At 40.9% G+C, this 24,577-nt stretch overlaps 2 protein-coding genes across 3 annotated transcripts in view; one reads left to right on the top strand and one right to left on the bottom strand.

Annotated features, from left to right (window-relative positions):
• Positions 1 to 15,712, top strand: part of VPS13B (vacuolar protein sorting 13 homolog B) — a 433,987-nt gene extending 418,275 nt beyond the window's left edge. Inside the window, exons 59-62 of the mRNA XM_066565010.1 lie at positions 4,555 to 4,731; positions 7,165 to 7,267; positions 7,933 to 8,182; positions 13,724 to 15,712. Coding sequence (XP_066421107.1) covers positions 4,555 to 4,731; positions 7,165 to 7,267; positions 7,933 to 8,182; positions 13,724 to 13,969 — 776 coding nt within the window. The 3' untranslated portion in view covers positions 13,970 to 15,712. The remainder of the gene's footprint in view (positions 1 to 4,554; positions 4,732 to 7,164; positions 7,268 to 7,932; positions 8,183 to 13,723) is intronic.
• Positions 15,713 to 18,580: 2,868 nt separating this feature from the next.
• Positions 18,581 to 23,948, bottom strand: COX6C (cytochrome c oxidase subunit 6C). Of its 2 annotated transcripts, none has more exons than XM_066547733.1 (4): positions 23,855 to 23,948; positions 23,121 to 23,248; positions 21,460 to 21,598; positions 18,581 to 18,704 (listed from the first exon to the last, which is right to left on the bottom strand). In XM_066547733.1, exons 2-3 carry the CDS (start codon positions 23,232 to 23,234, stop codon positions 21,473 to 21,475), a joined length of 240 nt encoding a protein of 79 aa, XP_066403830.1. In that variant the 5' UTR covers positions 23,235 to 23,248; positions 23,855 to 23,948; the 3' UTR covers positions 18,581 to 18,704; positions 21,460 to 21,472. The 2 variants fall into 2 exon arrangements, with proteins under 2 accessions (XP_066403830.1, XP_066403835.1); XM_066547738.1 differs by having other exon boundaries at positions 21,477 to 21,598.
• Between the last annotated feature and the right edge of the window lie 629 nt (positions 23,949 to 24,577).

The following is a 24,577-nucleotide window of genomic DNA, read 5'->3' as shown; positions in this document are numbered from 1 at the left end:
CTGCTTTTTTTCCCCAGCGCGTACAGAATAAACGTGAACATGCTTACTCTAAAAACACTTATGGTTATTCATACATAGCAAAGTGAAGCTGCAGTTCTTTTCCTTTGCAAGGATGAAAAGTTTGATGAGCACAGAAATGCAGACAGCACGACTATTTGAAGCCGTAGTTTCTGTGACTTTCTAATTGTAAAATTGAAGAGTGTGAAGGAGATTTCTACAATAGTCACGCTCGTGTTCGTAAGCCGTCTGACCCATGCAGGCAGCTAAATGGCAAATGTAGATTTTGTGCCTAGGTGAAGTCATGTTAGAGTCCTCAGTTCATCAGTGTGTAGTGGTCTCTACCCAGAAAGTAGAGGTGCCTTTCTGATTTTTGTGAAGATCTGGCTCACAGTGACCCTGATTCAGCGGAGCACTTAAGCATGTGCTTAAGAGCTTTGCTGAATCGGGGCCAAAATCATGTACTCTCGTCTCCTCCTCAGTGCAAGTTGTTCCCTGTGGTACATTCTTAAGTGCTTTGTCCTGTCTCATTTTAAATGACTCAAGCACTGTCAGGGTGTTGTTTGATTTGATTGTTATCTTTGGCCAGCTGTTGTCTTCTTTTCTAATTTGAGGGAGATTTCTGGGTCATTTTAGTAACACTTGTGCGTGAAAAGAAGCAACAGCTTATGATAGGTGTGTTTTTTCCTCTTATATGTTTAGGCAAAAATGCAGTGAAATTTTTGGTAAAATATTTAAGTGATTGACTCCTCACTGAGGAACTATCTTTTGCATTTTGTGTGACAGGGTCAAATTTAAATATTAACTTTTAGCATGTAAAAGAGACTATTGAAACTATCGGCTGTATTTTCAACTGCTGGTCCTAGTGAAAAATATTACATTGAAGTGGCTGCCTTTAGGAAGTTGAGCATATCTAAATAACCAAAAAGATGACAACTAGTCAGAAAGCTATTTTTTACAATGGCAGAAGTGCTCAACATTTCAGTTACTCCTTCGTGCTTTTGGGGAAGTGGATTGACTCATATTGCCTGACAGTGTAACTATCCTGGTAGAGAAGGCAAAGCCTGGATTTCAGAAGCTCAGATTTTTGTTATTACAGGTGGTGGTAGCTGTTCTTGCTGTACACTATCACTGAGTCAGGGCCACTCTATATTTGCCTATCTACAACACAAGATAGCACAAGCCAGTGCTAATCCTGAAATTGTGTGCTATTCCACACACTAACTGTGCAACTACATCAATGCATGGCAACAGGTGCTTTTTCCTTTGAGCTGTATTTTTATGTGGTTTGCTGTGATGAGATTATGCTTCAGCCCTGTTTTTGGTGTGAAACACTTGAGGCAGTCCTGAAAGACAACAGAGAAAAGGAAGCAAAATGGCTTCAGCTTGGGCAGCTTCCAGCCTCATGGCAAAGCATGGCCAGTTTCTCTCAGTGGGGGATTTTTTCCAATTATGTCTTGCTCTGAAAGAGTTTGTCACAAGCAATCCGAGTTTTGCCAAGGCCGTAAGCTGTGCTACGTTCACCCAACTTTGTCAGTCTGCACGTGAACCAGTTGCTGCCCGTAATCAGATTCTTCTTGAAGTAATCCAGTGATATACTCTGAACTATCTGAATTTTGTAGCTATCAAAGTAACTTCTTTTATTGTTACTGAGCAACATGTATTAACCAGAGTGCACCCCATCTGATGTTTAGCAGATGTTATGTTGTTGCTGGAACCTCTTTGGTCCAGTAATGGAAGAATATGTTTTTGTTTTGTTGCTTTGGTGTTTAATTTTATTGAGGTTTTCTTTATACATGCATAATCTGTGTGTACATATGTGGACATGCATATAAAATCAAATGCTTAGGGCAAGGAAAAAAAAAAAGAAAAATGGAGAATGGTTTCATTTAATTAAAAAAATACTGGTCAAGGGACATTACAGGGAGAGGACAGGGACAGCAGTAGGACACCATGTGAGAGAGAACAAGAGTGGGAAGGGAGGAACCACTACATGTGGTTCCATGCTGTGCTTTCCTGATACCCTACTGAAATCTGGCGGGGAGAGACTTTCTGTGGTAAGTCCATCCCTCATGGTGCTCCTGCCAAGAACTTTGTTAGAACACAAGAAGCCACAGGGGCATAGGAAGATGTACTTTGCACAGTTTCTGGTGTGAGAAGTGCCCTGAGCCTCACGTGTGTGTTACCACTCTCTCGCTGTTGCTGGGTTTTGAGGTTGCTCAGGCTTTGGTCTCTGTCTGTTTCCTTTGCTCACACATGCTGCACACAGGAAAGGAGCTGCACAGATCTGGATTCCCCACACAAGGGTGCTAGGACCAGCCACTCCTCAGTGAAAGGAGTAAGGTTTAGTTTATTTTGTGATTTGTGGGCATGGCCACTGTACATAAATGAGTTATGGCAGTGAGTTGCAATTCAAGATAAGGAATTACAGAGGAAGAGAAGATCATTTGGTATATTTTTTGCAGGTAGAACAACAAGACTTGCAAAAGGATTTGAGATACAAAAGGGCAATGTCTTCACAGAGAAGTTCAGAGCATGCATAAAATGCCAGAGTAACAGAAAGTGTGGAATTACTAAAAACTGGCTAATTAAGCTATAGATTATTTGGGGCATTGCATAAATATTCTTATTTAACACAGTCACAGCAGTTTCCATTCTGTTTCCTTGTCCTTGGAGCCTAATTCTAGCTGAGGAGTGCCTGGAGCATACCACAGGTCCTTTGCAGTAGGCTCTTATTATTACCTTAAAACTTTGCCCAAGTATATTGCTGTAAATAATTTACTAGTGCTAGGACTTAGGTGGATTACATTTTATAAGGCAATAACTTCTGTTCTGAAAGTGCAGTTGTTGTGGATGACCTCAATAGATAGGGTGAAGGAGGTCACAGGATAGTATAATATTGTAACTTAGGACGACACCAAGTATTGTTTTATGTCTTCAATTGCATTCCAATTGCACAAAAGACTGGACAAACAATCCCAATTGTCTAATGTGGTGTTGAGATTTTATTTTAGTCAAGCAGCAGGAACAGCTGGTAAGTAGTTATGAATTGAAAATTGTATCATTTCAATGGCATGGCATTAAGGAAAAAGCTTTGTGGCCTTTGTGGTACAAAAGGTGAATGTTCAGCTGCACACTCAGCTTCAGTGAGTGACCTCAATTAAAACCAGGCATCACTTCAAAGACAGACCAGCATTTTCTGTGGAAATACTATACATTTGTCAAAAGGCTAGTGCTACAGATTTTGGGAGAATTCTCTCTAAGAGGAGAGGAAGGCATTTATGGGGGATGCAAGTTTCCTGAATTCCTGATCGATAGTATCCCAGGGACAAGGATCTGGGGAAATGTGTGCTACTTCTCATCCTCTTCTTTTCTTTGGACAGTGACTGTGCACAAATACTATATTAGTTCTTGTTGTTTAAAGTCAGCAATTTCTTTATTTATCCAGTGACAGTAACTAAAACCATCTGAAGACCAGTTAGCAGCTCACTGCCTAGTGCACGTCACGCTGGTAAACACATGGGGCCAAATACCTCGGTTGCGATTGTCCGAATCTGTGGAATTATGCCTGGATTTCCTTCCACTTACAAAGCAGAACTTTCAAAGATGTCTAGGTTGAGGTGAAAATGCCTAGTAACCAGAGTGACACTCAATCCTACTCCTCAAATAATTTTTTTATCTTGGTATTTGCAGCTGCAGGTGCAAACTGAGACCTGACCAAGAAGCCTGCAGACTTGCTTTTCACTGAGCAAAGCACCTGGAGTCGGGAAGACTGCTGTGGCTTTGTCCAATCCTTGTACCCGTAGCAATCTCCAAATAGCTTATCTGTCAAAATTACAACTACTAGAGACATGTCTGTGGTTAAGTGGCTAGCATAAACTCAAGATCAAAGAAATGTACCACCTCACATACCTGTTTACATTTAGGAAGATTTAAGTTGAAGTTCTCTGTTGATACTAAAAGCTGGGAAGGTCACTATGTCACTTGTAAAAGTTTGACCCATGCACATTAAAGTAAAATATGATGGTTTTCACAAAAAAGTAACAAAAAGTCTCAAAGTCTAATTCTGCTAATCTTAGTCATATATCAAAAGTTGCATTAGCTTATGAACATTTCTGGCAGTGGAAGAGGATATAAAAATGATCTATTGAATACAAACAATTTTTATTCTCATTAAGTCAATCTTGCACTTACGTGAAAATCTCATTTCCATAGCAGCTCTAGCTGTCTAAAACTGGAGGATTTTATTCCTAGCCCAGCATTTTCAGAATTATGGCACAGAATGAGCCAAACTAAATGAACTCAGCAAAAGCATTTAGCATAAGTAGTCAAAAGAGGAAAACATACTGTAAGGTTAGGTGATCTAAATGTTAAAAAAAAAAAAGGTTAGATCTTAACTGAAGCTGATAGTGTTTACCTAATTGGTCAAATGCTAAATAGCTGTATAAGAATGGGGTACAGTCTCGAATCCAAACAATATTCAGGTCCAGTAGTAAGATTTCCTCTTATTCCAGAATATTTATCTTCACTACTTACTGGAGACTCTTGTTTTTTCAGGTGCAATTGCTGGGATTGTGGATCAGCCGATGCGGAATTTTCAGCGAGTATCTGAGGCCCAAGCTTCTGCTGGGCATAAAGCCAGAGGGGTCATCTCGGGTGTGGGGAAGGGAATCATGGGCATCTTCACAAAGCCCATTGGAGGGGCAGCTGAGCTCGTCTCCCAGACAGGTTACGGTGAGTTTCATATTTCCAACACCTCCATTTAAATTTTAAAATGTTATTCAGATACAACCTGCTATGTCTTATTTATCCAGCTCAGTACTGTGTGACTTAGAGAAAGGTTTAGAAATGCCATGGCTAAGTACTTACAAATGCTCTGCTGCTTTTCTGAAACGCCATCGTGTTGTGCTTCTCTCTTGTGTTACTGATCAGTGATGCACAGCCACAGAAACAGAGAATGCAGAAAGCATGAAGTAATTCTTGGAATACAGTAGAATTAGTTACAGAAACATATGTGCTTGAAAAATAGTTTTTGACATAAAAGGATTAGAGCAACACTATGTCCAATTAGAGCATTATTTTGAGATTGCTTTGTTATGGCAGGGAAAGAGTTGGGCTATCTCTACACAAAGAGTGAGTTACATTCTTGGGAGAAAGAAGTGAGTCATGTAGTAGGAGCATCCCCTTTAAACTGAAGCTTCACAAGAAGACAGTCCTGTTTTCAGATACATGGGTAACCTTAGAGCAACCAGAGGTGGGGTTTCCAGATGGACTGGGCACTTAATGGCACTGGTGCTAAATCCTTTCAAATTGATGGGAACAATTCTGGACAAACAAAAAGTGTAAAAGATAAAAATATCAAAATACACTAATTTAATTGTCTCCAGTATCAATAAATCACTTTCAGCTTGAATATTTAAGAAGAAATGATAGTTGGAGGGAGTCAGGGAAAAGAAGCAGGATACTGATAGAAAGACAATGTGTCAATAATTCCACCTCACTAATTATACCAGACAAACCTTGAATATTTATGCCTTTAATCACTAGCAATATTTATGCTTGTTGTGTTAACTAAAATACAAGTAGTTCTCGTAGAGCTTAAGGTTAGGATGCTTCCCACAACACTCACAGCTCATTCCATCCAGTAAAAGAAATAATGAAACAATTATTAGAATTCTTTCAAATCAACTTTATCTTGTTTGTATGATCATAAATAATAACTGTTCTCCTGAATCATACACCCCTTAGGTGTAAAACCCGTATCAGCAAAATCAGAAGGTTTTTTCTGTTGTTGGCTGCCTCTGTGTTGGCTTTGCTGCCCAGGACATTATTATTTCTAGTTTTAATTCTGCTGCTGTTTTTGTCAAGAAACTCATAGTAGTAGAGGGACACTTTTCATTGCAGATATGGTATATAAGACATCATGTTTTCCATGACCATGACAAAAAGAGTTAGCCAGGAAAAAACATAAAACTATATCAATAATAGTTGACAGTGCGTGAGAGGAAAATACACAAGAGTTCAAGTAACTCTTACCCACGACTGGATTGGAAGTGGGACTGTGCCTCTTGGGGGAGACCTAGGGGTGGAGGACCACACAGAAATAAACACATGTTCTCTCTGTCTCCATCTGTAAATAACATTTTCACTCACATAATGCTGAGAACCTTGGTAAGCCAACTGTTACAATTGGGATGCTGCTTTTAAGTATTACCATCAACATGTGTGCTAAAAATTAAAGGGTTTTTTTCATTGCTGATGTTTTGTTTAAATTATTATCCATTGTGTAAGAGGGAATCTAAGTTATTGACACCCTTATGCCTTTGGAATGCTTAGACAAAAGAAAATCTCTTAATTTATTTGTAAAGTACATTTGTAAAAGAGTAACTTTGCACCAAACCATGTAACACTAGTGCTTGCTGCATAACCTACTCCACGTCTGTCATGTAAAAATTTTTAAAACTAGTTAATTTGTGAATTTTTTTGCATCCCACGCATTCTTTCTGGTGACCATACCTCATCATTGAATGTTTACAGGCCATCTAAAATCATACATACTGTACCGTCTTCAGCTCTGGAGAGTCTCTTTAGAAACCTGCTTAACTGCTGCTTGTAATCTCCATTCTGGGCTGGCACTAAGAAGAATTCATAATAAACCAGGTGCCCCAGGAGATCTCATAAATGTACATGGATATGTGTTTAACAGCTGGATTAAGTAACTGAGCATTTAAATGCAGTATCTAGGCAAACTTGCCTTCTAATTTCTACCAATTGTGACACGTATATGAAAGTATTTTAATATTAAGCAAGAAAGTTAACAATGGTCTTGATTTTTTCTCCATAAATCCTAAGTGATGTGTCTGATCCTGCTCTGAAGTGATGGCTCTCAGGAGTGTTATGTTTCTCTTGATTGCAAGTGTAGAGCTGATTCATGGAACACACAGTGGGGGTTTTTTTGTTTCTTGCTAAAGCGAGATCATGGGGGTTAAGTGCACAACTCTTGCATTGTAATATTTAATGAATTATCTTGACTACAGCTTCCAGAGATGTGACATCATTTTGGATCTGCACTGTTTTATGAACTGCTTTAAACAGATGACATCACTGCAACACAGAACTGCGTTGTAGAAAACAAGCACTAAAAAACCTGAATTCTCTCACCCGCAGGTATTTTGCATGGAGCTGGACTTTCTCAGCTTCCCAAGCAGCGCTCTCATCCAAGTGATCAACATGTTGAGCAGGCTCCAAACAGCCACGTCAAATATGTCTGGTAACATTATTTAGACAATTGCTCATTTCTACATCCACATTGTTTATTAATAGCTCCTGGCCTCTGGTCAAGTTAACAGGAAAAGCTTCCCTAGGAAAGGCTGAGTTATGGCAGTTTGTTTAGGAACACTAAACACAAAGGTAGTGCATAGAAACCCAATCTGCAAATGATGGGCTGCTGATCTGCATCCAGCTTTGAAACTACAGAGCTGATCTGTATTTAATGGTATTCAGTGAGTTCTTACTTATTTTATCATTGCACTGAGCCCAAGAAAAACACTGCACATCTCCAGAAACAGCTGTTAGTGAAGATAGCTTTATTTTCTGTACTGAATTTCTAAGCCACTCTCAGGGTAATTTTTCTATTATCAAGGAAATAGGATGGGAAATAGGCTAACCTAGCACAGATATTAGGCCAATTATGTGGTGAGTGATTGAGGGGTTTTGATAAGTAACAATTTCACATTCATTCTTTAAATCTGAAGTCTTACATCTTTCAGTAATGGAGTTCTGGAGTACACTGCCTGGCTTATTTTACATCCGTAGGTGATAGCTACAGGCTTAAGTAAAAACAGTGATCAGAATAAGCCCTGGAGGATCCAATGCACTACACTAACGAGTTCTTTTTTTGTCTTTTATTTGCCTTTTTTTAACCTGATAATGCAGGAAAATGCTGCAATCTCTGGGAAGGCCAGAGGTTCATATGGCCTTAGATGTCATGATTGTGAGCGGATCAGGCCAGCAGCATGAAGGCTGCTTGCTGCTCACCTCAGAGGTGCTCTTTGTCGTGAGCATCAGCGAAGACACACAGCAGCAGGCTTTCCCCGTGACTGAAATCGATTGTCTGGAAGATGATCAGCAAAAAGATCTGCTGAAGGTGCAGCTAAAACAACAGAGAGTGCCTTCTGACTTGGAGGTAAAGACTGGAGTACCTTTTCCATTCAAAGACAAAGTTACACTGATGCTGGTGCTTTTGGCAGTGGGAGCACTCACCTCTGGGCTGGGAGGCCAGAGGCTGAAGTGCCAAACCAGGAGATCTGCCCCTCCTAGATTCCCTTTGGGTGAATGTGTCTCCTCCCTTCTTTCTCTTAATGATTGTGATATGCCATATCTATGACAGAAATTTTCTGAGGGAAAAAGTAGAGGAAGTCTGAGTTCTTGGTAAGCATCACCTCTTTTCTGAAAAGGTTCTCATGGCTACATATGCATGAGGTGTTCACTGTTTGGCAAGTCAGCATTGCACCCTGTGCCTACAAAGTCCCAGCAAAAGCAGCTCCTTTTATTCTTCTGGGAATTCTGTTAACAGTTCAGTGGTGCTGGTGCTCCTTTCAGTGTGCTTTTATCTTGTCTCTTCTAGCACAGTGGTCTTGTTTGGCTGTATTTACTTCCTTAGATCATCCTTCTTCTGCAAATGCTAGTTATAAATTGGATTAGTCCCTCTCTGAGATTGGATGCACCAAGTGTTTGCCAGTAAGAGCATAAATGCTTCATCTTCATGTTGAAAGATGTCTAAGCTATTTGAATACTGAGGTCTTTTGGATTAATTATCTTCTTTTAATGGCAGAAGAATGTTATATTTTTACACTTTTGGGAAACAATGTTTATTGTATTAAATTCTCAAGTAGAATCATATGAGAGAGCATTTCAAAAACAAACATGCATGTCCCAGTTTTTATAAAAGTGTGCCAGGTAGTTTATAGACTGCTATACCAGAAATTTCTGTTTCAAATATAAAAAAAGAACATATAAAAGCCCTGAAGTATAAGGTGTGACAAAAAGTAGGAGCACCTTCAGTCAAATCCTAACTTTGCTGAAGTCAGTGAAGAGTTTTGCTGTTGATTTCAGCAAGGACTTCATCTGTGTCGTGACAGCACTTGAGTATTTTTGTGAAAGCTTTCTTTAGTGCTGAATTCTCTATTTATATTTATTGTCTTTCCACTAACCTCAGTCTCACAGAGAACTGTTGACTGAAGTTGCCTTCTCTCACCACAAAGCTACATGAGGGATTACTTAAATTGTGAAGCAAATGAGCAAAGCTCAGCTTTTTTTGTCCCTGAGTGCTGAGCGGTTGGTGGAGGCACACATCAGACTGTCAGAGTCCAGACTGTCCTGCTCAGTCCAGAGCTAGTGTCCTGGAGGGAAGAAGAAGGAAAATTGCTTTCACTAAGGCACTGGATACACTCACCCTATCCTAATCCTAACTTTAGCACCAGCCCAGATCTCTTTTTTATTGGATTGGAGTGTTGTCTTTGCATCTGGTTTTCCGAGGGGTAAGGAGAAGGCTGCTGTTGTGGGGGAAAGGCAGCTTGCTGCAAGTGGGTGATGAGGGGTGCAGAGGGTCTGCCTGTTTGGCAGAAGGGAAGGCGAGGGACAGGGAGCCTAATTCTAGTCCCCACAGCTGCTACAGCTGGGAATGTGTAGGATTTATGGGCAAGTGGGGCCCCTGAATGCACAGAGCAGCCCTGCATGGCACATGCAGAGTCCAATGTTCCACACGCGTGCGCTCATAACATCCTCCTTTGGAGGTACTGGACCAAATACATCTCTTTTTTTCTGAAGTTCTGGGTGGAAATATGGGAGTCCTACTCAAATGGTGCAGCAATGCAGCTCTAGGAGCTGTAAGCCTTGAGCCCAGCATCTCTTTTGCTGATGCAGCCTCTTGAGAACACAGTGAAAATGTACGGGAAAAGTGCCTGTGTCCCACGTGGAGCCAAGTTAGTGATGGCAAGACAGCAAAAGTTGAGTGATGCTGTACAAAACAGACCTGGCAAAACATTCCTTCAGAATGCAGATACTGATACTGAAATTCTTGTAAAAATTTAAAGAAATGTGCTCTGAGGAAGAGCAGTTGAAAGAAATAGAGAATAAAAAATTTTTAATTTTTTTATGTTAAGGCAGCTAAGGCAGCTACACAATAAAAGATTCCAAAAAGCTTCATATACAGTTTTAGTAATTACATAGAGTGTTTTGTAATTAATATTTGCTGGTTTTTTAGTGGATTGGGAGATCTCATACTTGGTGATTTCCTTTCTGCAGCTGAATTTGTGGTCTGGGTGTTGTCACGTGCAGCACTGGTGCTGATGGGAGCCAGAGCTTCCCTTCAGCTTCCTGACAAGAGCTTCTACAAAGTCTTCAGATGTGATTAGGAGAAAGAACCTTAGGAGGAACAAGTTGTGACTTGAAAATGAGTGGCCTCTAAGCTGCAGAGTGAGGCCTAAATAGGCACAGCTCCTCAGTATTAATAGTAGGACATTGTGTTGCACTGAAGGTGTCCTCAGCTGAAGTGCAGACGTGTCTGTGCATGATGGCATTTGCAAAGATGGCCTCAATTTTTAGCTGGAAAATGCCCAGTCAGGTCAACCAGATTGTTATTCTGAGTTTAGCAAAACAGAGCTAATGTTACCAATATAAGTTATGTCTATTTTTCTGATTAGTTTAGTCAAAGATACTAGGAATAATACAAGAAATTGAAACATTTAATTTCAAGGCTATAAAAATCCTCTTTTTTGCATTACTGCTCACAAAAACAATTGCCAAAAGTTTTGTTTCAGCTCTGCCCAAAACAGTTTCTCTCATTCCCTCTCCTCAACTTCTTGGAACAGTTAAGAAACAAAGCATGAGTTATTCTACAGCTGTAATCACCAGAGATGTTACAGAGCATATTTTGACTCCTTCAGCAATAGGTTTGCCTGATGCCTTGTTCGCCTCCACAATATATAACTTAATCCATCTGGATAGGAATAGCCTGGATGGATTCTTAAAAACTCTGGCACTGACAAGTTTGTTATTGAAAGGGAAGCATTAATTGTATTTGGATTATCTTCCAAAGTAATTGAGACACTGCTTGTTTCCAGACAGATGTCAAACTCAAAAGTCCTGCTCTTCCAGCTGCTCTTAGTATAGCTCATAACATCAAGAAGACAAGAAAAAATTGAAGGGCCCTGGAATTTCAGATATTCCAGATTTTTTTTAATAGTCCTATGTGTTATCATCTTTCGAGCTCAAAAGCAATCTTTGGATTTCTCAAAGCAAAGGGAAATAATCCTAAAGAGCTGGATCTCCTTAGTCAGTGTGCACAGAGGAGTAGATCAGTGCTACACCCATCTGGACTGCACAGCACAGGTGTTGTAGCTGCTGTGGAGTCAGAATTGCTTAAGGCTTAAGGCTTATTCATTATAAACCATAATGGGAGGAATTTTAGAAAAATACTGGAGTTCTTAACCCAAAAGTATGGCCTGGTAGTATGAAGGGACATGATATCCCTAATGTTCTTCTAGGAGCTGCATTAAGCAAGCCTCAATCAAGTTTTGAATCCTTGAGTGATCTGGATATAAACATGATAAATGTTCAAAGCAGCAAGTGAGGGCACTTAGTGACAATCTTAGGTCCCATTTAGGAAAAAAGGTAGAATTACATCAATTCCAAATTTTTCTTGTCTTGAAAATATAAGCCAAACTGAAAGTGGCTGCAGAAGCAGACACAGTTACAGATGAAGTCATCTAAAAGCAAGCAGGCTCCCAGTTACTTTGGAAGACCGTCCAACCATAGTTAATATTTCCTCCTGAATAATTATGCTGTATCTGTGGAAAATGGCCTGGGGCTTAATGAAGAATGGGTTCACAAAAGTAGATGAGTGGGATACCAGCACCATTTCCATCTCCTTTAGTAAGCAGGATCTCCTGGTCAATGTGGAGGCAGAACCCACCTGTCCCTGGGCTTACCTCCCTAGGTGAAATCAGGAAAAAGTGTGAAGCCACCTACATCCAAAATTTACCCTGTAACTTAAAATCCAGTTTACATAGGTGGTACTTCAGCATATTTCTCTCCTTTCAACTGCTGTAACAGACTGACTGCTGAGATACTTTCACTGAGCCACCAGACCGAAGTCGTGGTTCAGACACTGTTCTCCAGCGTTAGCTGGAGTCTGCTGCAGCAGTCTGCCTTCTGATTTTTCCCTGCCTTAAGGTCGTTCATGGAAACAACCCTTTCCTCTGCCCATTTCATCATTTCTGCTGTTTCTAGGCATAGGCTTCAACCTTAAACTTCTGAGCTTGTTCATGAGCCTGCTTCCTTTAGCAATTTTGTGATGATGATTGAAAACAGGAGTGTTTCTACTCGCTGAGCAGCAAATCCATCTCCAAAGGCATAGTAAAAAAAACAGAGGGGACTTTTTTCATGTGATGTGACACCTGTCACTATCTATCAATCATATTAATTCTTTCTTCAAATAAGCAGCAGAGTATTTAAATGAGTCTTGCAGTCCAGAGACATGACAGGCTACTGATTGTGGATGTTGAAGTGAATCTAATGGCACTGTTTGAAAGTATCATTCTATCTAGCAAGACCTGTAAAACTCCCTGAAAGACAGGCAGAAGATAGCAGTCTTTAAATCCTTAGCATGATGTGCAGAAGGAAATTTTAAATCCTACAAAAATTAAACTTGTCAGCAATTCTTCAAGTGTAAAATAAGGAAACATCAAACCCTAGCCCTATTATAGCTGCTGCCTTTTTCTTCATTATAATATTTTGGAAGTAACTTCTATTCTGAATGACTTAGCTTGTCATACTACTGGAGTATCCAGGCTGGGATTTCTGAAATACAGTTTTTTTTGAGACCATGCAAACCAGCTTGATGCCTGCTTGTTTGCCTTCCCTTCTCAAGCTAGTCATAGCCATCCTCAACTTCTTCAAAAACAAGAGCACAGCAGATTGATCTTCCAAAGCCAGGTTTGCCCATGGCTTTTCTGGATAATAGTTTATCTGGTTGCAACCATATGACAGATTACACTACTTGCTTTACTGTATTTTTTCCTGCTAGGGTAGGTCACTTGCATTCCTCTTGCTAGGATCTTAAATAACCTCTACCTATTTCAGCCCGCAAAACACAGATCCCTTAATATTTTCTCCAGAACCAAAATGCCCAAATCATCTTCAGTAAAACCCTTTTGTTTAGAAAAATGTCCTTCTGTGGATGGGTTTTGTTGCCAGAAGCAGATGGATATATCCTGCCATAGAACATTCACCTGGAAAGTAGCTTCTAGTCTTGATTTTAAATTAAGCAAGTTAAAGACTAAAATATTTTAGCTAAATAGAATTTCTGTATGATAAACCTTGCCAAGAGCTGCTGACATTTTTCTAAAAGGGACTTCAATGCCTTTGCTGTAAACAAGGAGTTGATCTGTTGTAAAGTTCTACTCTTGACCAGTTCTCAAAAGATACTCCTTAAATTTTCTGTGTCAGAGTTAGAGCTTCTCAGAAGTCCAAAACAGCAGAGGAGAGGACTAATTCACCAAGGACTCAACTATGGGAGAGCATTCATGATTTAAAAAATCCTTTAAACTATTTAAGATTTCAGGCAGGAAGATTTTTATCAGCGAAATGTGGACGTCATTGTCCTTGCTGCTCAGCTCGGTTACTGTCAAACACTCGGTGACCATTGTCTCTTATCTGCTTGCAGGCCGAGGGCGCCCGAGAGAGGCTGTCGGAGCAGCAGTACAGCCGCCTGGTGGAGTACATCACAAAGGCCTCTTGCCACCTCGCCCCCAGCACCGCCGCAGCGCCGGCCCCGCAAACCCTGGCTGCTGAGCAGCCCCTGACTATAACAAAAACCTATCAGTATGTAGTTGATCCCAATTTTGCCCAGGTATTCATTAGCAAATTCACCATGGTGAAAAATAAAGCCTTGAGGAAAGGATTTAATTAATAGTTATTTCTGGTGTGTGTAGGAATGCCGTACCAGTTTGAAAGCAGTGCTTTCTTTGCAGTAACCTACATCAAGTAAAGATGCATGTAATTTCTGAGGAGGTAGAAATTGATAACAAAGCCCAATAGCTTTTCTAATCTTGACAACATTCCTGCTTCCTAGCCAAAATACTAGTGCTGGAAGGAAAGTGTTCTGGCAAACGAATAAAGTGAGAAGGAACAGCCTTGGACTTCAGCTTAATCAAAATCCTTTTTCTTTTCAATAACCAAAAATTAGAGAATGAGGAAAAATTACGTGCATACGGACGTTTTTACCACACACAGAAATGTGTATCAATACCTCTATATCTTATTTTAGGGTCTGCCAGTTTCTGTTATAAACCAGGTTTATAACTCAGCTGTAAAAACTTGCTCAAGGCTGAGCCTTTCCCCCCACACCCACACTCCCCCAACATGTGCGTCCTGAGGCAAAACATTTTCCCCCACTAAATCTGAAAAACCCAGTGTGGCTGTTTTAAGTTACTAGTGACAGCTGGGTTTTAGCACCACTTTAACCTTAAAATAGCTTCCTTTATTTGACTGAAGTTCTGCAGGACATTAGTCCATAATGTAAACTAGTGCCTTTGTGTGGTTTGGAGAACAAAACATGAACTACAACATGACTTTATTTTTAAAACTGTCTGTATACAGAAACTTTATTTTATCCACCATCAAATTTTCAGAAGTACTTTCAATGTATGTATGACCGTGCGTTGTCTGCTCATTAACTGGAAGCCAGTAACATGCAGTTCAAAAATTGAAGAAACAGAGCTGTCTCCTTAAAATCTCCAAGCTCAATGTAACCCAGATGTGCAGGTGCCGAGTACACCTTGTGGGGTCTTGCTCATTTCTGATCTGCCACCACTACATTGTATGTGCTCCCTTCAGCCCTAATTCATTTTATGCTTATCATCTTCAAACTGATAAAAGAAATGTGGCCTTTCAAATATGTACTATGCCAAGTGAGATTTTTTTAAAGTTGATTGAAAACTATAGACCCACAGGCACCAATTACATTAACAGTTAATGATGTCATCACAATACACTTACAAATATATGTTAAATACCTGCATTTCTTGTAGTAGACAAGAAATCAGTCTCTGGGCACAGTTAGATGACTTTATACACCAAATCTGGCTATGGCCGTTTCATTGTAAAACCAAAAGCTTACTTGGTTTCCAACTATGCTTGTTAACTTTTCTCTCCTTTTCTATATGTTTACCAAAATGAATTATGTCTGGAGATTCCTGAACATGGCTGGAATTGGAGTCAAAAACTGGAATAAAATGTGATCACCATTTGGAGCATATGCTTTATAGCTAATAACTTCTATGCATACTTGATATGACCAAATGCACACTAAATAAGAATGTAGTAACTGCAATGTTTTTCTCTTGAGTTCTGTTTTGTTAAAAGGTATTCCTAAAAGCTGTGTCTCATCTACTGAGAATAAAGGAGGCTGGGGTCTGCATTGTCCTTTTCTGACTGTGAAATAAACCCATCCATTATCAACATTTCATCCAATGATTTAGTAACTTAGTCACTGTTTAAATAACACTGTTTAAAAATGTATATGTATATATACACATGTGCTTCATTCCTGAGTATTTTATGGAAGTTGTTTAATACTTCTAATTTTGCATATTGATGGATAAATTGTAATATAATAAAATTGTTTAAAGATAATAAAGCTATTCCTGTAATACTTGTCCTTGTGAGCTGTTTATTCATTTGGTTACAAGGTGTAGGACAATGACAAGACTGATGTACAAGCCTCATGAGGGCCCCATTAGATCCAGTTGGTCACTGGACCTTTGTAGTGTACCAGAAAATGCAATAGATCGTGACAATACTTTGGAAGTAAAAACTGGTGACTAGCTTGCCAAAAACGTGTGCTGAAAAGTTTTATGCTTTTGTGACTAACTGAATCAAAATAGCACTGTACTCACCATTTCAATTAGACTAATCTGTTCCTTATTTATGGAGTACACAGACAAGCCAAGGGGATGCAAACACACCTGTATAAAATGAGGAACAGCAGTTTCATTTCTAAAAGTTTGTAGATTTCAGCCATTTTTTTTAAGATTCATTTGTGTTTTTCCTGAATTACATTCTCCTGGAATAAACACTTGCTTAAATTACACTTCAGTGAATAGAGCTGCATCTTTACTGCATTAGGCAGGTTCTTTCTCCCCCTTCTGACCACATGTATGGAAATGAGTGGGGTTGGCACATAAATCAACTTCTCCTACATATGAGCTGTGTGAACTATGAAAACAAAGTTGTCCAAAGAGCAGCTGCCTGTACTTAGCTGCTAAAGCAGTGCAATGTGTACTCTTAAAACATGCCTACTCTCATAACGCTCTTTAGACCTGGAGAGCTCACAACTTCAAATCTATCTTTTTAGTTTGCTTCCAGAACAATCAATCACTCCTCAAACACTCCAGAATAAAGTAAGCTAGCCAAAAAATTTGAAGCCATAGTCAGGCAAGACCTTTCCCAAAGCAGTTCAGGTCAAATAATTCCTTTTTATATATCATTTAATACATAAATATAGCAAAAACCTTCAGACACTTGGGATAATCTCCAAGAGAGGCAAGCATGTTTTTCAGCTCTGCATCTCCTAGAAACAGAATGCCCTGTAACAAGCAACTGATTGGGGTCTAACTCACAGGTCTTGTACTATGCTATGTCCCACTCAAATTCTTTGTATGATAGAATTAGCTGAACTCTTGCTGGCAAAGGAAAAAAAAAATTTAAATTAAGGAAAAAAAAAAAAAGGAACCTGGGGGGTTGGTGCTGATTTCAGAAAAGCAGGCGAGGTATCCAGCTTTGCACTCCCTTCCTATTCCAGAGGAAAGCAGGCTGTGGGATGGTTGGCATTGCCTGCTTAAGGGAAGTACATGCCTTGTATTCAGTGTGAAACCAGACTGCATCTGGAAAGCAACAACTGCAGCCTGCAGACTCTCAAAGCACAGCCACAGAAGTTAGAACTCAGCTTCCTTTGTTACATACATTTAGCCAGAGACATCCCTGGGCTCGCTGTATCTGTCAAAAATTGCCTTCAGTCACAAAACTCTCATTTCTTTAAATCACATGAGCTGGTAGCTGAAGGAACACAGACTGCAATAACTGCTGCTGGCTGCAACAGTTTAAAAGAAACTAAGAATTTAACAGAAAATTAATTAATAGCAACTGTGAAGAATACAGGGCCTAGACTGACAAGGGAATTATGTCTATTAACCTGCACACCTGGCAGTAGCAAGTTTCTTTGCCTCTGAAGCTGTCAGTAAGACTGAAGACCCGTGGCTATTTAAACCTGCAGACAGGCCTGAGAAAATGTTAGTCAGTACTTAATGGCATACACTGTTTATACTACACATTGGGAAGATAAATGGGTATCATTTGCTATTGTTAAGCTCTGGTTTACATTTATAGGAGCTGGGGTATTTTGATTACTAGATGGTTTCCCCAGCATCACTAATGTCAAATTCTTTCTTTGCTTAAAGGAAGCACTGTCTGCATGGGAAGTTTAAAGAAAATCCCATGTTGCTCTATAAAATGTTTTGGATTACTTATGTGCTTTCATTAGTCCAAATGTTGTTCAAGGATACCTATTAAGTGTTAAGTAGTTAATGATCCATGTAAAATAATAAGAGTTATTCCAAACAGGATTTGAACTGAAGACCTTCAAATACAACACAGATGGCCTAATTTGTCATGCTGCATCATACAAAGACTTCCTTCCTTTCAAGCAGTCAGCTTTTGCCTGCTCTCTTTAAGTATCCACATTTAGCAAACAAAAGCTGCAGTCCTAGTACCTTCTTCATCCTGAGCAAGAGGCAATGACAAAGCCTGTTCTCATTGACAGGTTATCATGGACCAAGACAGAGCATCGTGCCTCAGACTGCACACAATGTAGCAGGGATCCAAACTATGCTTAGCTGACTACTTCCAGATATTAGAAAGATGATGCATGTCTAAAAGCAGCACGCCAAGATTTTTATTGCCATAATACAATATTTACTTTGTCTGCCTGTACCCCCTTCCCTCTTGTACATCAATTAGATGGGAACATGCCTGCAGTTTGGAGTAATTTTCCAATTAGAGTAACTAATATACCATGTGTAAGAATGGGCATTTGCAGAGTCTGTAAGTCTTGCTGTAACAGTCTGCTGATGTAAAGAAGACAATAGTGATGACAGCAGAAAAAGACAAAAAGGTTGGCTGGTGTATTTCCAGAATTTCTAGCCAAATTCTTTCGTCTCAAGGTCACCTCACCTTGTGAAGCCAGAGGTAACACAGACCCCTCCAGAAATCCATCCTCTCCCTTCCTGCAACATCTGTCCTCTCACACATTCCCATAAACAGCTGGGACAAACTAGTTGTCACTGCTTAGGCATATACTGTGCTATCAAATGTGGAATTTGGCCAAAAGAGAGATGCAAATAATTCCTGAAAGAAAAATAGACTTCGTCATCTTGGGCAAGTTCTGAAGACTTTCCACCCCTCCTTCCACCCACCCAGTACCTGAGCCTTTAAGTATTTCTACATTAATGAAGAGAACTAAATGTCACTGACATGTATTTTATTTATTGAGCTGCATTAGAGCGTGCCATGCACTGTGGCACATTGCACTTTACACTTCAGTGAACAAATAAGGTTCAGTCATCAAGTCTTCTTGAAATGTAGGGAATCTGCAAGATAAAAAAAAGTCCATTAAGTTATGATGGACAAACCTTATGCTCTAAGTGAACATATTACTATGTACGAATGCAAAGCAGCAGAGAAATGTTTATGCAGTAGTTTAGTCTAGAGGAATTCCCCGTTATTTCCTGAGCTTGAAGTTTCACACACCCTTCATGTGGCAAACAGAAGTGAAACATGGAACAAATCAAGAGCTGGAACAACACTGCACAGCACATCAGATTCACTATTTATGCTGCACTGGTAACTGAATCAGTCTTGCTGAGGGTCTGCAGGAGAAAGGAACGCAGCTTTCGGAGAGGAGCCAGAGAGGAAACAAGTGGTGCAGGCAGTCTACCAAGGAAGGAAGAAAACCAATTTCAAATTGCTTCTCCCCGTTATACTGAACACAATCCAAGACCAGCTGTGTTCCATGACAAGAGTCTTGAAAGTGGTTAGCACCAAACTCTGAGCTTCCCTGTTCATTCCATGGCTGAGCACACAGCAGATGCCAGATACTCCTCACACTTATACCTCAATTTCCACTGTCAGTATCACCACCAGAGTCCACACCAAGCAGATGGAAAAGTGTGAATTCACAGGGGGTGCCAAGGTGCCTCCATGCCCAGCAGGAACAAACTTGGTGTAGAGTGCCATGCTCCCACCATAACTAATGAACTTCCTGCCCACCCGACCCCCTCCTCAATTCTGGGGCTAAGGACTGGTTCCACAGAGAGAATTCTGTGAGGTTAAGCCCTGTATTTACTGCGACATACAGGACATACTGCAGTAAAATTGGAGATGCAGACTGTGCATGATCACTGTATCCTTTAGGTAACTACACCAAAATATGGCTAAAAATTCAAAATAGCTACAATTTAAACTTCTGAGGCAAATGAAAATGTCTTCCATCTGTTCTGGGGACTTGTCCTTTTTTTACTGCCTTTACAGAATATTTGAAACACTGGCATTGTTTTCCCCTTCCTCTACTTTTGTATTTATGTGCAGGCACAAAAAAACCCAACCTCTTTCTACCATGAAAGAGTGAAAAAATATCTGTTCTTGTATAAACAGGCTAAGGAATAAGAAACATCATCAATTCAAACAAAATCACAAAAGACTATTTCTCTCCCATGTTTTCTTTTGAGCCAGTACAATTAAGAAACGGAAAAATTGTTTAGGAAACATTTAATTTTAACAGGTGCACACAATGTGCAATTTTTTTTAAAGCTGCCAACGGGAACACAGGCTGAGAGTGGAGCTCTATTTGTACAGCAATAAATCCTGCTCATGATTTGAATTAAATATTTAACATGCATCCTTGTTGACAGTGTTTGTTTCAAATGACTTTACCACCAGATGGCCCTTCAGAATACACTGATGAAGGCCACCTGACTAAAGGATGCAATTCCAGTATCTAAAGAAGTTTAAAAGTGACTGTAAGACAGCCAGAGGACTGAATCAGAGGCAGAATTACCAACATTTAAACCAGGTAAATTTATAATTTCATTATTTATATTTGTTGCAGTCATGGCTAAAGAACAGCAGTGTCCCACTCTCGCAAAACAAAAAAAAAAACCCAAAACACTACCAAAAGCTGGGACTGACACCAGGACTTTTTACCTTTTTTTCTAATTTTTTAGAAGACATGGAGCTCTGAGCTTTTTTACAAAATTGTGCTAAGCAAAAACCAGATAGTTCCAGATTGTCATAGAACAGAATTCAGTGTTCAAAGTGTTAAGTACGAATCTTTTATTTAATTTTGATTGTTCATGCAAACAAGCTGAGAAAATCCAGCTGGCCAGGATAATTAAAGCCACAGATTATCACGTAATGATCACAATATGAAAACATTCCAAAAGAATGAAAAACTATCATTCTAGATTAGTCTGAAGTCATTTTAGGAGAAGCAGAGAACTCAATGTAAAAAATTTGCACCAAGAAAGGGGGAGGAACTCTACTGAGTTGTCACATCAGCTTGTGCAGCTTACTAAGTGCAGTTATTAATAACCACAGCACAGCTGAAATCAAGACTTTTTTCCTGGTGTTACTAGCAAGGGAGAACAAAGCTGGGTAGTTTTCCTAGAAAAGGCAGTGCCAAGTGCTTAAAAAAAAGAGTATTGTGAAAAAAGTTCTATTCAAGCTTCATACAATATGGCAAAAATGTGATTATTAGAACACAGAGCTGTATGCCATTTTGATTTTTAATATATGTATATATATAGGTGTGTATAGATGTATTTCCCCCTCTCACCAACCTCAAAATACAAAGTGATATGCAGAAGCTGTCTCTGTTTCTTACATTAAGATGTATGCTACGAGAGAGAATCAGCCTCTCCATTTTCTCACTCACTGCACCACCACAAGTATGCAAGCAGAAGATACAGACGGGCCCAAGTTAAGCAGTTCAAGATGTGACAGCATGAACATAACTGTGGAACCAGGCAAGTCTTGGAGTTTAACATTAGAGCTTTGTCTCCTCTCCGTGGTTATGTGGGGAGGGCAAAGGCCTGGCATCATCACTGTCTCCTGTAACCACAACTTAAACAAATTACACAGAAGGTACTCAGGAGCTTCTATCCTGCCTTTATTCCCCAGAGCCCAGTTCTTCTGTTTCTTCACATTTTTATTACCCAGGTCTCTTTAAGTGCAATTTGTATCCTTTTTCTTTTCAATTTGAAAAAAAAAGGAAGATCTCTCCAAGCAGAAGCACACCATGTCCCTGGAATCATCTTACTCCTGTTGTAATGCAGTGCAGCTCATTACCTGCAGATGCAGCTTACCAACACTTGGCTGGTGCACTCTCAAGCACACCAGCTGCCTTCATGGCTTCAAAGTCCTTCATGGGATCATAGTTTCTATAGAAGTCTGCATAAGCTTGTTTCCTGGGTTCAGCAACTCCAAACTGGAAAGTAACACACAGAAAATTAAAGTTTGCAAGGCTTTATGAACAGATTTTTTTTCTGTTGGTTCCATAATGTCTATCAGTAGATATTAATCTAAAAGGCCTTTAGCTCAAATTATTAAACATTCCTTTGTTCCTGTTAAAACCCACAGGTCAGGCTACCTGATCATTGGTCAGGAGAACAAATGTCTGAATGAAAACCTTAAAAAAGGTAGCACATCATACTTTCAAGATCCAAAACCACTCCATCTGTATTGATGCCAGTGTCCAACACCCTCCCTGCTAATGGATTTATACACAAAACATATCATTATGGCAAGTTTTGTGCCTCTGGGCAGCTGCAAAACGCAAACTCCAGATAAAATGGCATCCTACACTGAAGGGCTACATTTGAGCTACACTGTAAGTCAACTACATCTGGTAAAATTTTACTAGACTGCCAAGCCACTCTTACAGGTCACCAATATAAAGAGCCACAATTCCCATTTCTTGGACACCCATTCACCTGAAGGACAGGGATAAACTCAAAAAGCTCCCAAATCCTTGAAAAAAATTCCGAAGTGGGTTTGTACAACAGCGTCTGACATGGAACAAAGTAAATGGCTGCTGAGATCCATGTTACCTGTTCTAAATCTGGTCTGCCACCTTACCAGTGTGTTAACATGGGGGTGCCAAAAAAGGTACTGACACAGAGACTGCTAAAAAATTATTTTCTAAGTCTGACCACAAACAAGCTTGTCTACCTCTCAACAGATGTGTTAAGTACATGCTCATTGTTTCTGATAGGCATTTGTGGCTCCGAGAAGTTGTGAAAAACCTGAAATTAACTTCATCTCTTGTCACTTTTGTCAACAACTTCCTGAGCACTCAAATGCTGCCAATATATATGCATGAGTTAAAAGGGAAAACCAAGATCCAGCTCTTCCACAAGAATTCACACTGTGTTGTTTGCTTTGTGTATGAGATCCAAGAATTATTTAATAAAGTACTGCTCTTTATCAGAAATCAAACCTGTAAGTGTGTTTTTCTGGAAACATAATGCTCCGTTTCCACACAACACCTCAAGAGCAAGCACAGAAAAACATTAGGTTTCCCCACACTGCTATCTTCAGTGTGAAGGATGAGTTCTCCAAATTAGAGCAAGTTTCCTGAAGTCAATCAAGAAATAAAGGAAGACTTGGACAACTCTCCCAAGTCTCAGAAACTGTGGCAGACCAAAGCACAAAGGATCTTGGGTTAACATGCATCAGCTGTGAATGGTCAAGAGCATTTTGGGAGATTCAAGGTCCAGTTGTCAGGAATTGCGTGACCTTGAACACACAGCATGAAACATCAGCTTATTCACATCATTTCTTCAAATGAAGATTAGGAAGATTTATTTGTGCTTTGGAAAGATGCTTACAAAAATACATTACTAAACCTTTCTGATGAACAGCTCAACCCAATCTCAACAGAAAAATATTATGAATTCTTTAAATATTCCAATGAGCCCAGTTTATAACCAAACGACCATAGAGCCTACCTTGTACAAAGCTGCAGATCCCACAGACACCACAAATGCCCCAAGGAGGTGAAACTTCATCCTCCTGGCCAAAAGGCCCCGCATTTGGGGCTTTGGCAACAGTGCAGCCGACATGGTGACTGGATTTCCTGAAAGAAAAAAGACATAAGAGAACTGTGGGAGAAGCTCTGCTTAAAACAATTTTCGATACAACAGAAAGGTCATTCATTTTGTATTGTGCAAGAATCGTCTTCACGATATAAGCAAAGATAGTCCTGTGCGTTTGACCTTCCAATGAAAATATTTAAGGGACAAAATTCAAGGACAACCTATTTATGACACGATTCTAGTTTAAGTTCTTACACTCCTTACACCCAGTATTCGTGGAATCAAGGCTGGCCCTCGTTGTTCACACTAACGCTGCGCTCCCCGCAGGCTCTTCCCTCCCAGGCCTGCTGTCCTGCTGTTAATGTCAGAAGACATTCTAAGCAGTACCGGGGACAGGCTGGGACCAGCCCCGCAACGTGTCCCGCACCCAGGGCGCCCCAGCGCTGCAGCCGCCACAGCTGGGCCCGGTTCCGCCACCCTCAGGGACGCGCAGAGGTCACGGGGCTGTCGCAGGGCCACGGCCGAGCGGGGAGCGGCGGCTGGCGGCCCTGGGGATGGGGATGAGAAGGGAAGTGAGAGGGATGAGGGGAGGGAGAGGGAGGAGAGAGACCGACGGGAGCCGCGGCGGGAGCGGGGGGCGGCCTCACCTCACTCCGCACCAAGGTCCTTCTGCGCCGCCGGCCTCGCTCCCGCTGCGGCACCGCTACTCCGCATGCGCGAGGGCAGCGGCGTACGGCGGGCGGCGCGGGTCAAACGCGGCCGGGCGCAGTGCGCGGTGCGTGTGGGAGCAACCCCCTGGATCGATTGCATTGGAAAAGGCCTCCTGGGAGCGAACAGCCGCGCCAACCAGACCTGGCACTGAGTGCCAAGTGCAGTCTTTCCTTAAACAGCCCCAGGGACGACAACACCACCTCCCTAGGGAGCACATTCCAGTGTTTGTTCAATCATCTTTGCTGTGAAGAAATTCCTCCTAATGTCCAACCCCAACCACCCCTGGCACAGCCTGGTGCGATGTCTTCTTGTGCTGTCACTTGTTACCTGTGAGAAGAGCCCGACCCTCCCCTGGCCTCAGGCTCCTCTCAGGGCTCTGCAGAGAGCGCTCAGGTCACAGCCGAGCCTCCTTTGCTCCAGGCCGAGCACCCCCAGCCCCATCAGCTGCTCCGCTCAGGGCTTGGGCTCCAGAGCCTTCCCCAGCTCCATTGCCCTTCTCTGGACTCGCTCCAGCTCCTCAATGCCCTTCCTGAATTGAGGGGCCCAGAACTGTTCACAGTTGTGGCCTCACCAGGGTGAGTACAGTGCCCTGCCCTGGTCCTGCTGGCCACACCGTTTCTGATGCAGGCCAGAATGCCATTTGTCTTCTTGGCCACCTG

Source organism: Molothrus aeneus, chromosome 1 (genome assembly GCF_037042795.1).
Source record: "Molothrus aeneus isolate 106 chromosome 1, BPBGC_Maene_1.0, whole genome shotgun sequence".
NCBI lineage: Eukaryota > Metazoa > Chordata > Aves > Passeriformes > Icteridae > Molothrus > Molothrus aeneus.
The sequence above is the reverse complement of the archived record's forward strand: the minus strand, read 5'-3'. Positions and strand labels throughout refer to the sequence as shown.

Coding starts and splice junctions, on each gene's coding strand:
- COX6C (XM_066547733.1), bottom strand. CDS start 23,234: ATGTCGGCTGCACTGTTGCCAAAGCCCCAAATGCGGGGCCTTTTGGCC. Junction 21,599..23,120: donor GATCTGCAGCTTTGTACAAG/GTAGGCTCTATG, acceptor GTTACTTTCCAG/TTTGGAGTTGCTGAACCCAG.